Source organism: Perognathus longimembris, chromosome 11, assembly GCF_023159225.1.
Source record: "Perognathus longimembris pacificus isolate PPM17 chromosome 11, ASM2315922v1, whole genome shotgun sequence".
Lineage (NCBI taxonomy): Eukaryota > Metazoa > Chordata > Mammalia > Rodentia > Heteromyidae > Perognathus > Perognathus longimembris.
In genome coordinates, this window is record NC_063171.1 from 56,375,857 (window position 1) to 56,392,730 (window position 16,874).

A 16,874-nucleotide genomic window follows, 5' to 3' on the forward strand; every position below is an offset into this window, starting at 1 on the left:
CATTCATTACAGAGTTGTAAAAAATGGAAAACCCCTCAATTACACAATGCAATGATCTTTTCTTATAGAGTGAACTCAGAACTGAGGTGCCAGGAACTCATCGTAAGAAGACAGGATCTATAAGACAAGTCACATATACTATGTTATTCACTCCCGTGTGTCTTAACTTCCAAATCCTGAACAAAGTGTTTGGACAGATACAGATTTCCTGGATTAGAGTTACTCACGTATACACTTATCTGAAGCTTCTGTCCACGACGAGTTTTGGAGGCAGGTGATTGAGAACTGTCTCCTTATGTATCCAGGGCGACACGTATACTGCAAAGATGTTCCGACTGGAAACTCAGACGCCTCAATTGGAACTGTAGGCCTGGCAAAGGAGAGTTGTTCTGGAGCCTTGCACTGACCTGGAGATGAAGACCACAGCCATAGCAAAGTTAACAGAGAATCTTTACTTTCTATGTGTCTCCCTTATAGTGTGTGATCGAAAATGAGGAAAATATGTTAATAGCTAGAGATTTTTATTCCTTTAGTCAAATCTTAGAAAAGGTATTTTGGTTAGTATCTCCCCATTAAAAAGGTTCAGCTACTTTGACTGAAGCAGTTGTGTATAATCTTTCATTAAAAAGGAAAGTACAAGCTGGGCACCGGTGGCTCATGCCTGTGATCCTAGCTACTCAGGAGGCTGAAATGAGATCAGAGAATCATGGTTTGAAGCCAGCTCAGGCAGAAAAGTCCCTGTGAGACTCATGTCCAATTAACCACTCATAATCCAGACATGGTACTGTGGCTCAAGTCGTAGGACCCTAGCCTTGAGTGCAGAGAGACTCAGGGACAGCACCCCATCCCTGAGTTCACGTCCCACAATCAACCAAAAAAGAAAAAAAAGGGGGGGGGCGGGGAATTCCAGCACTGGACATGGATGATTCATGCCTGTAATCCTACCTAATCAAGAAGCTGAGATTTGTGAATTTCAGTTCAAAGCCAGCCCCATAAGGAAAGTCAGTGAGACACTTATCTCCAATCAAACCACCAAAAAAGGCCTGAAGTGGAGCTGTGGCTCAAGTAGTAGAGAGCTATCCTTGAGCAAAAAAGCTCAGGGACATCACTCAGGCCCAGAATTCAAGTCTCAGGAATAGCACTAAAAGAAGAAGAAGAAAAAAAAGGGAAACCTCCAACTCCAAGTTTAGCTCCAAGTTTAGCTCCAAAATTTAGCTGATAAGAAAGTGCCTGTGTTTGGGTTTCCTCTAGAGTAACAAGATGCATGTAGGCATTTTACCACTCATTCTCTCTCTTAGCAATTCACCAAGGTTGAGTGGACCATGAATCTCTCACTGGCCCTCAGGAATGGTCATTAGTCTTTGAGAGTCTGTTATCAAGGAGAAAGCAGACAAAACTCAACAACTAAAGCTTGTACTTCTCTTTCCAAAAGCCTTTGTTTTTCCTGATACCTGTTTTGACTTAAATAATTGACTCAGCTACCCTACCTTCCCTTAGGACCTAACAGGACCTAACCTAATTTAAAGTAATAAAAAAAAAATGCCATCGAGAGTCAAACATGTATTCAGAAAGAAATACCAGTTGAAAAATACCATCACTTTAGCTTAGCTCTGGACATCTTCTTTTTCTCCCCACGGTCAAGATTAATTAATCCAAAGTATGAAGGGCAGGTTGAAGCCCGCCCCTCCCCCCCTCCCCTTTTGGTGGTGTTCATTATGCTGTGGCTTTGATTTTAGCTTTATTGTTATTTTGAGTGTGTCTCAGCCTAGATCCTCCTGTCTATACTCCATGGGCTCAACCATTGGCTCCTGGGACCACGAACCTGTAAGAATTTCTGAAGTTGCTTTTCGTCCTGTTGACGTAGCATTAGTCAGAACTGGGAATAAACTTTTGCACTCATTACTTTTTATGCAAAGAATTCTGCTCAGATAAATCTCATATTCATTTCTTTTCTTCTGAAAAGAATCTCTTTATTAAGTCAACTGCTGTCAATCAAGGGCCCCTTGGTCTGATTCTGGCTTCTTTTGTCCCATCCGGTCTTCTCTTTGAGATGTGGCCCTTTTCTTTGCTCTTAGTTCCTTGTACGCATACATCCTTTCCCCTGTCTCAGGCATTCCTAATGTTTTCACATCTCCCCATTGAAGCCTTCCTTCACTCTACCCCAAATCTAAAACTTCAACTAATTTCCTTGACCCAACCTTGCAATCATTTCCATGAACCCATCCTTTTCTTATTATATAAATAACACTTCATGATTATAATGTCTTTAAAAACTTGGTAGGCTTTAAAGAACAGCTATTTCCTTCAATAGATACTAACATGGGTAATATGAGAGAGACCATATATCTTTTCTTCCCTTAAATTAATACCTGGTCCAATCCAAGTATATAGACCCCAATAACAAAAACTCAATGAATGTTACAATAGACAAATCAGTAACGAATGGCCCACAAAATTTAAAGATCAAGAGTGCAGGCCAACTCTACCCCCAAGAGCTCAAATTTATTGAGTCTGAGTTAGGACCCAGAATATAGCTTTAAAAAGCTTCACAGGTGATTTGATAGGTAACAGCACCTTGAGAACTAAAAAATAAACAGCCCCCTCACTGGGGGAAAACAGTTCCTGTGAGAAACAGTGAAAACAAACAAAAACCATTGTGAAAAACAGTTCCTGTGTCCTCCATTATTATGCCTTCACTTTTCTGTAGTTGACAGGGGTGGGGTGAATAACAGAGTGCTGGAATTTATCTCATGTATTGCAGCTGAACAAAGGGAGGGATTTCAAATGCCGATTCGGGCTGGCGCTGAAATTAGTGGGTGAGGCTCGAATATCTCAGCAGAGCTCCCGTTGGACAAGCTAGAAGAAGGACATCTAAGGCAACACGGTCAAATGCACGAACTGTTTTTGGAATGCCATTTCTTTCCTTTAATTACCTAATCTCCTTAGCCTGTGAGTAGCGGGAAAAGGCACTCAGGAGCTTTTGCTAGAGAAAGCTTGATCTGGTTTACTTTTCCTCTTGTTACCAGTCCCTCAAATTATGACTGTTCCTATGACAAATATATTATGCTCTTCATAAACTCAACACTTACCATATACAACATGCAACAGTTGATGAGTATTTATGACATGCAAGTTGTTGACTTATGTATCCATCATGAAACCAAAATCAAGACACTTGCCTCGCTCGCATTCCTTACCAGTGTTCTCTCCTGCCCCTCAGCTGTCCATCCATCCTCCCGCTTCCGCCTCTGACTTGGAAATAAAGACAACTTCCATCCTGATTTCTCCAACTGAAAACGAGTTGCCTTCCTAGAACTTCACATAAATTACATCCCTTGGCTTTTGCTCTTTTTGATTTAGCTCCCACACAGTATTATTATTTTGAGATTCACTCAAGTTGTTGCATGTATAAACCTGTTTTTTTTTTGTGGTTGAGAAATATACAATCATATAAAGAAAGCACTTTAATCAATTGATCCATTCTTCTGTTCGACAGACATTTTGGTTTGTCTCCACTTCTAAGAAAATTAACAATATGAAAAAATTAACTATGAAAATGAATGTGGATATAAGCGTTCATTTCTTGGGTATAAAAACCCAGGAATAAAATGTACATTCACATGTTAGATGTATGGGTATGTGTCTACCTTTTTAAGAAACTGCCCACTTGTTTTCTAAGTTTATATTGGTATGATCATTCCAGTTAATTCCCTTGTCGAACAGTGGCATGGCTCATTGTCTTACTTCCAGCCACTGTCACGGATGTACACTGTTACCTCATTGTTTTGATGTTGGATGACACAACCCACTCCTGATGCAGACCTTAATTCAAGGCAGGTTGGCCCTTCCTGCCATCAGCACAACAACTGACTCAATAAACTCAAGAGACTCACCTGCCTTTGCTCTAATGGGACCTGTCAATCTGGGCTATAGCTCTGCTCCCATTCCACCTCTTCTCCTCTTGTGCTAAGGGGTTAATGGTTTTTCTTAGACAATTTGATCAGTTAAAAGATAGCAAGCATTCCCAAAATAATAGAATTTCAAATTATTAAACATTTTAGATAGGCCATTTTTAGATAAGACTAGGTTAATCGAAAACATAAATCTACCCATTGGAGATAGGAAAACTGAAATGCCCCACCAAGCACAAATGAGAACTCCTCTTCTTTCTACACAGCCCGTTTTCCTAGCAGGGATAACAGACTATGTGTTAAACCTCTGTGTTAAAAAATTGTCCAGTGTTGTCAAACACTTAAATAATGTGCTATTTTTTGTGTGAGTCCAAATGTGGTTTATCTTGGTGAATTATCTACATGAACATGAGAAGAATGGATGTTCTGCTGTCGGCGGATGAAGCAGTCTACACTGGCCATCTACATTCCCTAGATTGATGGGCTGTTAGCTCAACTAAGTTCTTACTGTGTCTCTGCATTTCTCCATTTCTGCTAGAGGGCTGTTAATGTTTTCAATCATCATACTGGAGCCATTTACTTCTGTCCACAGTTGTGCTATGGTTTGGCCTCACATATTCTGATCCTCTGTCATTAAGCACCAACATATTAGAAAGTGCATACATTCTTGGAGGGGTGAACCCTATATCAGTCTGGAATACCTCTGAAGTCTGTTTTATCTAAAATTACCATAGTGAATGCCTTATAATAACAAAATAACCCCAATCTTCTGACACTTTATACAAAATAAAGATCCCTGAGAAGCATCTTATACAACCTGAGTTTTCATTCACTCTGTAAACACTAATATGATCCTTTCATTTAGCCTCTTCTCCAAGTGGGTTTTAAAAGTTCCTGCTTTGGCTCTGGGGCTTGGCTCTTACTGCTTATTCTGCCAAGATAATATCAGCAAGTAAAGAAAGGGAGAGAGGAAATGCTTTGGATTAGAAAGGATTTTTGAAATCTAAAGTTTTGTTTTGAAAAGTTGTTCCCAACTGGAAATAAACACACCTTAGATTGTTCAAGAAAGTAGTATAGGATGTAAGAGGTACCTCAGATTAAGAAACTAGCAGAGGGTGTGGGTTTGTTTTGAGACTGCTTGTGTACTGCTAATTTTAACTTGCAGTCTTTTAATGGTCACTTTCTGTAAATACAGCCTACCCTCTTCAAGCTAGCCAATCATAAGCATATTGTGAATGTGAGCTCAGCCAATCAAGCAGAGAGGCAGGGCCTGCTGCTTTAAGCACAAATGGTAGAGGCCTGCCGGCTCTGTCAGCCTGCTTGACAATGGCACACCCTTCCACATAGAAGTTTTGCCTTGCTGAGACAATCCTTTGTTTTGGTGCCTTCAGCTGTGACTCCAGTGGTCCTTGGAGAACATATTTATAACAACAGAGTTCACACTGCTCCCTTGTTAAGTCATCCTGCAGCATTTAGGCTCTCTTGTGTAACTTCTCAGGCATACTTTCTCAGATCTGAAAGATAGGGTTGTGCAGTAAGAAAACACTGTCATCATGATACGATCTCACCTGGTTTTCACAATAGGCCTCTCAAGAGTTCAAGATGTCAATGACGTCCAGTTTGGACCTATGGGCACTGATGATGATCAATTGAGTTGCTAACTGACTTGCCTGGAGTCCAAGGCTCTCAGGCAGTGAGTATGAGAGGCTGAAAACCCCATACCCATTTCTATAGACACAGAGCTTGGAGGCAAGTGCTATGCTCAGGGGAAGGCATTCATTCCTTCTGCCTTCTCTTCAATTTAAATTACTTTGGCAACTAAATGACTACAGGGTTTTAGTCTGTGTTGCATTTAGAGGTTACTGTGATAGCCTCAACAAATGGTTTTTGTTTGTTTTTTGTAATTAATAGAGTTTGGGATTCTTTATAATAGTAACATAATAAACAGAGGCAAACAGCAACATTCCTATCTCTTTGCCTGACAGGCTACTCTCTGATACCTGGAGAGACAAAATATTAATAACAACTTGTGGTGGAAATTTGGTTTTCTATTTTCCTTGCTCTCTCATAGGAGAAGAATCAATAAGTGCAAACACTTCTAGAGCTGCCCGAGCTGTCAGGAAGAGGCTGAGCAATGTAGAATTCCCTTCAAACCCACATGTTGCCAAGGAGTGTAACCAAGAAAACAGGAGCGGATACTTTGAGAGAAGGATTTTACTGTAAATGTTTACTACTTGAAGTGAGGAGGAAGGAAGGGCAGGTGTGGCCTCAAAATCTCCCCTAGTAGTTAACACAGGCTTTGTTTTGTGCAGACCACACCACCAAAATGCAAATAATAAGCCCTTCCACGCCCTTCTACTTCCTTTCTCTTGGTCACCAGTTCCACCGAGGTAGGAACTCCCTTGTTCTTCATATTCACATATGAATATGAGGAAGAACAGACTAAGGAAAATAAGGTGACATGGCAGCCATGAATTTAGAAACAGTATTTAAAAACAAAGCACCATCTTCTTTGTTTTAACCCTCGCACTCCTTCATAAACTGCAGTATTGATACAAGGGAGAAAAAAAGAGGAAGAGCAGCTTTCTTCACATGACTTTGCCTGCTGGCCCCAAACAATTAGTGTACTCTAAAATCTGAGAGAGGACATCAAAAAAAAAAAAAAAAGAAAGAAAGAAAAGAAAAAGACATGTATCCTGGATAAGCAAATAGAAAAATGGTTCCTCCAGGCACAAAGCACCTACCTCAATGGATTACACATTGGTGACAGGATGTATTCTACCTCTTCTACCACTTTTAAAATATATGGCAGACACTGTGTTGGAAATGAACTATACAACTTGGTGTGTGTGGGGGGGGGTGTGGAGTGGAGGAACCAGGAGAAAATGAGTAAGGGGGTGACATTATTCAAAAATAAATGTGCTCATTACCTGACTTAGTAACTAACCCACCAGCACATCACCTTCACAACAAAAAAATAACGTAAAATATATGGCAGGATGCATTCCTTTCTAAAACAGATGCCCAACAAAACGGTCATATACTTAAAAGTAGTGGTCGGTCTCAGAGACCCTGAACCCAAGTGGTGGAAGTGTAATACAAAGAATGATTAGCAGCAAAGACAAACACCCACCTGCATAACTTTAAGCCAGGCCCTGCCTTTATCATATACATGCTCCTGATGTCAAAAGAGCCCAGGGTGTCTCTGCTTTTCTGCTGGTTTGCTGGTTTACTTACTCAATACAGCTCTGGCAAGTTTCCTCACCATTGTGACTAATCCAGAAATTCTTAAGTCTGCTTTTAAAGTCAAGGAGCTTCCGTGAAGAGCCCCAACTTCTAAAGGGAAACTTCACCAGGATCCGGTGTGACATAACTAAAAGGCCAGAGCTTCAGGGTGAGGCCCGAGGCTGGGTGCGACCCAAGCCCAGGGGTTAGAAGGGTTGGGAGGGTTGGGAACTGCGCTCGTCCCGGGAGGCAAAGCGTGCCGAGGGACCCCAGACGCGCCCAGCCCGGTCAGCTCGTGCGCTGAGACCACTTAATCGGCACCTTCGGGGACCCCCCCCCCTCGCTCACCCCGCCCACCCCACGCGGGTCGGGGCGGCCTCGCCCACCCGCGCCTCCCCACGCCCGCCCCGCGTCTCACCCCAGGCGGTGGGCAGCGCCAGCAGCAGCACCAGGATCGCCAGCAAGGGTCCTCCGGAGCAGAGGGAGAGAGGGGGCGCCGGGGTCCCCCTAGGATCGAGCGTCCTCGGAGTAGAGGCCCCCCTCATCCCCAAGCCGATCTAGCAGCCAGATGTGTCGCGGGGATGGAGAGGAGCGCGCCCCGCGGGGAGCCCGGGCTCTGCGCCCCCGCTACCCGGGCTCTGCGCCCCGCGCCCGGCCCGAGCTCGGGCTCCGGTTCCGGGATGGGATGGCGGTAAGCGTCCGGCCGCGGCAGCTTCCTCCGACGGGGCGAGGTCTGGCGGGCGCCGGCCGCGCTCCGCTTCCAGCGAGCTCCTCCGCCGCCCGGCGAGCCGCGCACCTCGGGGGACTCAGGAGCGGAGTGGAAACGCCCACCGAGCCGCGGCGGCGCGGCGGACCCGGTGCCGCCGGACAAAGGTTCCCACCGGGGGCGGGGCGCTGTCACATCCGCCCCACCCCTTCCCAGAACCCCGCGTGGGCGGGCCGCTCGGCCGAGGCTCCTCCCCCGCGGCGGGCGTCTGCGGGCGGTGCGCTCCGCGGGTGGTGCGCTCCGCGGGTGTGGGTCGTCGGAAGCCGCTGGTTCCCGGCGGGCGCGGGCCGGGCGCAGCCTAGCGCGGCGCGGGGCCTCGGTCCAGGAGGGAGCCGGGAGGCGGTGCCATCGGCCCGGCGAGGGTGCGCGGCCCCACAGCCCCGGGGAACACGGTGCTACAAGTGGGATGGACCGGGCTCGCCCCTACTGCCGGATTCTTGGTTTCTTCCTTCCTTAAAGTGAGCGGCTAGAGAAAGTGGGGGGAAAAAAAAAGGAATCAAGGGTTCGAAAAATACCGCTGAAAAGAAGTAAGAGGCAGGGTCAGGTGCTCTGGGTTAGAAAAATACGGCTGAGAGGCCAGGGCAAACAAAAGAGCTAAACAAGAGAGGCCTGGAGTTCGAGTTGCAATTACCAAATTATAGTAGGGCAGTGGATTAAGGATTCAAGGATGAGAGACAGAGACGTGGGCTGTAGGCTGAATCAAGTCACCCCCTCCCCCCCCAAGATCTCCATATCTCAAGGGGTGTCCCACTACGAGGAGAGGGGCTTTGCAGATGTGACCGGGTCAAGGATGCTGAGGTGAGGACAGGCCTGTCTGATATAAGCACTGGGGAGGGGAGGGAGGGAAGGAGGAAGGCCATGATGAAAGTGCTTTTTCACACAGGATATATATATATATATATATATATATATATATATATATATATATATATATATATAATCAGCTGTTTCTAGAAGCTGGAAGAGATGCAGGAAACATTCTCTCCTGGAGCTTTCAGAATCAACTTGTCTCACTACAGTGAGACACTTTAGTCCTAGGAAACTCACTAACTCATTTTGACTACTGACCTCCACAATTGTGAAAGAGTCAATTGGTGCGGTTTTAAGTCACAGACACTAATGGAGAAAGAGAGACGGGCATGCTTGTGCGCACACACAGAGACAGAGCTTCAAATTTTTTTTTTTTAAGCCAGTGCTGATGTCTTACAATTGTAATCCTACCTACTCAGGAGGCTGAGATCTGAGGATCGGATCGTGGGTAGCCAGCCTGGGTAGGAAAGTCCGTGAGACTTTTATCTCCAATTAAGCACAGAAAAAGCCAGAAGTGGTGCTGTGGTACAAGTAGTATAGCTTTAGCCTTGAGAAATAAAGGAACAGCGCCCAGGCCCAGAGCTCAAGCCCCAAGACTGGCAAAATAAATAAATAAACAAACAATAGTGTGAGAGAAAAAGCCTCTTTTCTATCTAAGTAGTTTGCTTTCTTTCTGTTAATCTTGAGAGGATTTTTTTTTTTTTTTTTTTTTGCCAGCCCTGGGGCTTGGACTTAGGGCCTCAGCACTGTCCCTGGCTTCTTTTTACTCAAGGCTAGCACTCTGCCACTTGAGCCACAGCGCTCTGTATATGTGGTGCTGGGGAATTGAACCCAGGGCCTCATGTATATGAGGCAAGCACTCTTACCACTAGGCCATATCCCCAGCCCGAGAGGATTTTTTTTAAGGGTTCCTGAGTTGGCCAGAAAATGGCATTGTGTCTCAAGTGGTAGAGTGCTAGCCTTGAGCACAAAGAGGCTCAGGCACGTGCACACATACATACAACAAAGATCTGCTGTTATCTTTTCAAGTTGTGCTCAAAAGTAATGGAACAGGCCAGATTGTAGTAAGGTGTGTTCAGGGAATAGGATAAGGTTTGCCTCTGTTATAGCCTTATACCCACTTTATCAGAACAGGCTGATTGTGCACACTCCATTTTGCAGTCATCTTGTCCCTTTTATGGTGTCTTCCCAGTCCTAGAAGGACTAAGTTCCTGACTTGCACTTGACCTTTTCCACCGCTACTTCCACCCTCAGAGACTCCAATACTCACAGAACTGGTATTTTCAAATACTTGGCCTTTGCAGTACCTGGACTCTTCTGCCAACAATCCTGTCCTCTACTCTGACACAAATGCCCTTGTCCATGCTCCAGAACCTGTCACCATAACTGCAACCTCCTAACTGCACCCATCTCACTTCTTCAACTACCAATCCTACCCTCCCACTTCACCCCTACTACCCTGACACTCACAATCTCTCTATCTTTTGGTACATACAGCAATGGCTGACCTTACTTTAGTCACAACTCACTTCAAGTGGCTCATTATAATTCCACTAGGGATTCCCACTGTTACTTAATCCATTGGTCTGCCATTCAAAATGGCAGTTTCTTATGTTTTTAATCTTGATACTGAACATTGATACCTCCTCCATCATCCTTCATCTCTATTTATAGCTTAGCTTCTTTCATTACTGAGCAAATAGAAGCCAGTAAAAGAGAACTTCAAAATGTTGTAACATCACTCCACCCAAACACTTATATTTGGCTTGCAAAGTCTTATTTCCTGCTCCTATTGTTATAGAAAATACTCCAGGAAGAAGCAAGAAGCCCTGGGAAAGTTGGAGACCTTGGGGGGTGGTTACCCTGGCAGGCCCAGAAGAGTTCCTACTGCAAACTCAACCCCAACAGTGAGAACTCCTATCCATTATTGAGTACAGCACAGATGTTTTGACTTAGGGCATACCCCCATGGTATGGTTACAGTTCCTGGAAAATTACTTGTAAGCCGGTTCTGGCAATATTAGGTTGCGTTCGTTCTGATAATGGCTGGCTTTTCTTATCAGTGTGTCAGTAGTGTTCCCTCCTTTATCTGAGGATAAACTGTGCAAACCCAGTTTTACACTTGCTCAAGGGCAACACTCAAGGTGTTGCTCTCTCTACCCCCCCTTTCGCTCCATCTCCCCACCCCCTCCTTTATTCTCCCTGTTTCTCTCTGTGTCTCTCACCCCTCTCTCTTTAATCCCCTCATCTCATTTCTACTAGGTTTTTCCCACCTGCAGGGTAATGAGTCATTCCCAAACCACAGCAAGAGTATCTCCTCTTCTGTACGTTCTCATTCAGTGTTCCCTTTGATCGGAATGTTCTTTTCCCAGGAATCTGTCTTCTGTTCTCTTGAGTTCTTTTTCTCAAATGTGACCACCTCAATGGAACATCCATTCTGAGCACCCTTCCCTGGTTCCCTGCTTTCTAATTTTTAACGTGCTTCCCTCTCCTGTTTTATAACCCCACTTTATTATTATTTTAATACTCCCCCATTTTTAAAAATTATTTATTACTTTTCATCATCTGGCTCTCCCTCATCAATAAAGGTTGCTTGAGGCAGTTTATCACTGCCATATCCCATCACCTGGAATTGTTTATTGAATGAATGACTGAAATGGTTGGTTGAAACAGTTCAGGCCAACTAGATGTTCAGAAAATATGGGGGTGAAAAGAAGCATAGAAGAGAGAAGGGAAGAGAAATATTAAAAAAGAAACATGGGTCGTTTCAGGAGGACTTATTTTCAGATTGAGGATATGGTGGAGAATGGGTGCTTTAGATGAGTCCTTTCCTTCGGAGTCCCCTTTCCCGACTTTTCCATTGGGGAATCCACTCTTCTTTCTGGTTCCATGTGGCACTGGTAGACTGTGGGATCTCCCTCTGACATTTTACAGCACAATTTTTAGTTGTGGGGGTTATATGTTTAGCTATGTCTCTGGCCTTTACCCAGTAGATGCCAGTACCACCCTCTTCCTCCTGTGGTAGCCATAAAAACTGACTCTAAACACTACCCGGTATTACCCCTTGGGGGCAAAATCACCCCATGTGAGAACCATTGAGATAAACAATTCTACCTAAACCTCCACAGCTGAACAAACTATTCAGCTCTCACCTTCTGCTTACTTGGTTACCCTGACCTCACTAATTGGAGGCATGTAACCCTATTTGGACAAATTAGAGCTATTGAATAGAGCCGTTGAAGTTGTTGATAAGAGAAGCTCTTTGTAGTGGGATGTTAAACTAATGGGATGTGTATTGGACATTGTCAAAAATAGTTGGCCAGTGTTTAGGGAGTATCTGCCAGAGAAGGAAGTCAGCAAGGGAAAGCAGGGTAGGAGGGAGGATAGATTCCTGAGGACACACTGTGCACATTTAGTTCCTGTTTTGACAGAGCACAAGACATGCATGGCCTTTCTGCCATGTGATCGTACACTCTGATTTTGGCCTACGTTGGTATGAGATGGATGGCTGTCACGTGCAGGAGAACGTGTCTGGACTTGGGGAGGTTTGGAGGTGGGATGACGCCACCTGAGATTGGAGAGGGTAGAGTTCATGGAGCAACGTTCTAGAAGAAACAGAAAGGGATGAGAATAAAATGGTGTCGTCTATGGAAGCAGAGGATGGAAATAAGTTAAGAGCGAGTGGGTGGGCATGGGTGGGTGTGGAGGTGGAGGGAGGAGAAGCTGAGAGATTTGTCCTCTGGGGATGAGAAGGGAAGGAGGGACAAGGGTGGAGTCTATGGTTTGATGTGAGTGAACAGATAATATGAGGAAATTAAAATGGCACCAACAAATGCGTAGAAGATGCTGAATAGCACTCCACTTCGGAGTCTATGTCCAAAAGTCTTGGGAGCAGTATCTGAAGTGATATTTGTATACCTCAGTTTCTAACAGCATTATTTACTATAGCAGAGAGGTAGAAACAACTCAGGTGTTCATAAATGGAGGAAAGGATGACCGAGGTATATTCCATACCCATGCTCTGGTTAAAAGTGTTACCCAAAGGCCCATGTGGTGAAGGTTCTATTCCCAGCCAAATTGGTCACTAGGATTGGAAGGCAACAGAACTTTTAGAAGGTGTAACCTCCTAGGAGGAAGTTAGGTCATTGCAGGTGTATCTTCAAAGTGGATATTGGAATGTTCCATACTCTAGGCTATTTAAAGTAGTCAGTGTCATAGCAGCGGAAAGCAGTAGTGGAAGACCAAGGGAAATGGGAATTTGTTCAGCAGACACAAAGTTTCCCCTTTAGAAAGATACAAGAGTGTTCCTGAGAACGCTTGCACAACAACATACCAAATCTCAGGAACATCTATGTACAATGAATTGCACAGTGAAAAGTGATTAAGCTGGTGAATTTCAAGTTAAATATTTTGTAGGTTTGAAACCACATTTAAAAAACCCAATCAGCTAGCTGGCTGTGGCTGCTCAGGCCTGCCATGCTAGCTAACTGAGAGGTGGAGACCAGGCAGGTCACAGCTCAGTGCTAGACTGGGCAACGTTTAAGGAGCCCCCCATCTCCACCAATAAGAGCTGAGCACTGAAGGACTGGTTCCTGCCTTATTCCCCCAGGCCAAGCAAGACACCACGTGTGCACAAACAGGCTTGACCACATGCCTGTCTGCTGGCAAGTTATTCCCATCTGGACCAGGCCAAGGATACCACCCTTGATCCCCAGGGGACAATAACCCCTCACCCCAAGTGGAGCATTCCACTGTGGGCCTGGCTAATGACTTCGCTCTGGGGTCCCAAGAGACTATAACCTATTTTCTATTTTCTGCTTCCTTGTTAAGCCCTGTATAAGCCCACCCCAAAATCCAGTCCCTCGCACAACCTCCAATCCTGCAGGAAGGTCTGTGCCCCTATCTGTTTCTCAATACACAGTCCTTGCCTGTGGACCCTTGAGTCCAGCCTCTTCCTTTCCCGTTCTCCTCCATTTTCCTAACAGGCACCGTGGCATGTACTTATCATTCCAGCTGTGCTTGAAATATAAATTGGGGGTTCATGGTCCAGGCTGGTCCTGCCATAAATGCACAAGTCTATTTTTAAAAAATAACTAAAAGAAAAAAAAAAGACGTGAAATAGCACTCCGTTTCGGAGTATGTGTCCAAAAGTCTTGAAATGTAGTTCAAATGGCAGAATGCTGGCGTAGCAAACCCAAGGTTATGATTTCAAACCTCTGTACCACCCAGCATGAAAATGAAAACAAAAGATGTTGATTAGGAGCATATCAAAACCAGGAGAATGTGAAAAGAGGAAATGTGTAATCATCCGCAAGGAGGGTTTTATTTCTCAGTACTTTAAATAATTGAATAAAAGGAAATCAGCAGCTACACCTAGTGTATAGTGGGAAAGGACGGATGGGTTGGAGGAAGGCATTGGCTGGAAAATATGGAAGAGTCTTGGGGATGAAGGTTGAATTTGTGAACTGGAGCTTGGCTAGAATAAGCGAGTATTCGTTTCCAGAATGAGTAACGGTTAAACATGAGCTCTAGAAACTCTAAGATCATGCCTGTCATTCAAAAGTTCATTGCATCCAGGAAGACAAAGTCACATTGTCTGTTTTTCAACAAATAACAGTTTATTTGAATGGCTAATGTACATTTTATGAAATGACATCCTACAAACTACTGAAGCTCATGAGAAAACTGTTAAGGAAGTATCCAACACTCAAACAGTACACTAAATATTTAAAATTACAACTTGACTCTGACAACTTCGAGAAAATGTGCAAACTGAGATTACCAAGTGACTGTGGAAAGACAAAGAATATACAGTGTTCCGAGAAAGATGCAAACCAAATGGGAATAATTAATCACATCAGAGAAGGAAGCTACTATTAAAATAAAGCCAGTGTTCGCAATAAGGTGTGTCCATCATAACCAGAGAAAATGCTTTGCATTTGGCTTAAATAATTAAAGCCTTGTGGCTTCTGTTGGATCCCAAGTCAGGTTTTAGAAATTCTTGTACTACACATGATAGAAAGCTGGCTTCCATCTTTACCATGAAGCAAGATGTCTTTGTTCTTGAGAATAGGTGCACAGGGAAAGTTTTAGCTTATAAAATCATTGCACTGATGTTGAGACCACAGAAAGAGACTTGCTGATATTTGAGGGAGTTCTTGAGTTCATATGCAGTTGAATCCCAATCCAGGAAGCATGCTGAAATAGATTTTGTTTCTGTTCAGGTGGCAGCATGAATAGCAGCAGTGCAAGTCAAAATTTAAATAAGAAAGGAATTAACGTTCTTCCTACAAGCCAACTAGAGTGTTTGTAAAGCTTATAGGAAGCTATCGTTTTGTTAAGAAGTACTTTGCACTTAACGTGATCTAGAACAAATAATAACCATAGGTGATACTGCTAAGTATAATGCTACATGAGAGAGAGAGATGATTCCATTTATTTCTCACTTGTATATTAGTTCTACGGATGTTTATTCAATAGCTTCACTATGGGCCCTCAGTGGTTTACATTTAGGGACCCCATGCTGTAACGTTCCCTTGTTCTCTTCTTCCTTTTTCTACAATTCCCCGGCAGCAAGCAGCTTTTTCTTCCTGAACTGCCACAGCGGCTTTTCTGTACCTTGCTTATGGTACTTAGTCTTTCGCTATGACATATGCAAGTCTTATTTGTTTTACTGAAATAAGGGGACAGAGGTGGTTGTGTAGGAGAAAGCAGTTCTGAGCTTGAGTTCTTGACCTTGACCAAGAGAAAGCTTTCAGCCTTAGTTTTTCTCATCTTGGAAATGAATCTTGTATTATCTGGAGATAACAGCAAACTTTTCAAAGTGGCAGTGAGGGCCCAATGAGACAAGGCATGAAAGACCCACCGCAGAATGCCTGGCCAACGTAAACCTACCAATGAATAATCCCCATTTACTCTAGGGCCTATCTCCTTGTTCATTAGGAACAGCCTTCATCTCTAACATCCTTCTCAGCTCTGTTCGCTGAGGAAACAGAACCACTGGAATAGAGCTTCAGCATGTCCCTTTCCCATCCCCCTCTTCCCACCCCGATCTTTGTCTATGCCTGTTCATTCTGCTTTCTCTTCTGTGACTCCGTCCTTGACCATTTCAGGGCAACTCCCCCATTCAAGAAGCACATCTTGACTTTTCTAATGCGCCCAGCTGTTGCTCCAGCATGCTTCCTTGTCTCCTGCCTTCTATTATATTCATTAAATCGTTAGATCATTCATTAAGATCATTAGATCCTTCCCAGCAGCCTATAAAAGCCACAGTATAGCTATTTAACCATTTTTCAAAATCCTTCTCTTTGACTTCTTATTTTTTTTCTCTCTCTTAACTCATGCAATTACTCTATTTATTTGGTCCTCTTGATGAGAAAACTTGGGAGGGAGCTTTCCATAGTTACTATGTACAATATCTCTTAAGCTCATTCTACTCAGGCTTCTGTCCCCCTTTCTCTCCATTAAAACTGTTCTTGTTAAGTTTGCTAACAAATCCTGTGTTGCTAAATCTAATATTCTAATATTCAGTTGACTCATCTTCCCCGCCCCCCCTGGACTTGAACTATGGGCCTGGGTGCTGTCCCTAAGCTTCTTTTGTTCAAGGTGAGCACTCTACCACTTGAGCCACAGCGCCACTTCTGGCTTTTTTCAGTAGTTTATTGGAAATAAGAGTCTCATGGCCTTTCCTGCCTGGCTGGCTTTGAACCGTGATCCTCACCTCTCAGCCTCCTAAATAGCTAGGAGTACAGGCCTGAGCCACTGGTGCCCAGCTATCTTTTTTGACTAATTGGCAACACTTGACCAAGTTGGTTGTTCCTTCCTCTATAAACTTCTCTCTGTCCTTGACTTTAGCATACCACACTTTGCAGCTTCAGCTCAAGCTGCTGCTTCCATTCTTTATTAGTCCTTTCTTATTCTATGGCTTTTAATATTGCAAGATCCAAGGCTCAGGGCTCAGACTTTCCCTCCTCTTCCCAGGCCTTTGTTGCCTCCTAGATGATCTTCAGATCTTATTTAGTTATGTTTACCCATATACTCGCAGGGTCCAAATGTGTATGTCCAGCCTGGGCCTATTGTTCACAACACAGAGTTGTGTATCAGTTGCTGTCTTAACACTTGGAGTTGGATGTCTATTAGACATCTCTTGCCTAACATCTCCAA

At 44.1% G+C, this 16,874-nt stretch overlaps 1 protein-coding gene across 1 annotated transcript in view; it reads right to left on the reverse strand.

Annotated features, from left to right (window-relative positions):
* Cr2 (complement C3d receptor 2) overlaps window positions 1–16,874 on the reverse strand; it is a 74,428-nt gene that overhangs the window by 27,012 nt on the left and 30,542 nt on the right. Inside the window, exons 26-28 of the mRNA XM_048358242.1 lie at window positions 7,768–8,297; window positions 7,555–7,693; window positions 228–407 (exon numbers count right to left, since the gene is read on the reverse strand). Coding sequence (XP_048214199.1) covers window positions 228–407; window positions 7,555–7,693; window positions 7,768–8,297 — 849 coding nt within the window. The remainder of the gene's footprint in view (window positions 1–227; window positions 408–7,554; window positions 7,694–7,767; window positions 8,298–16,874) is intronic.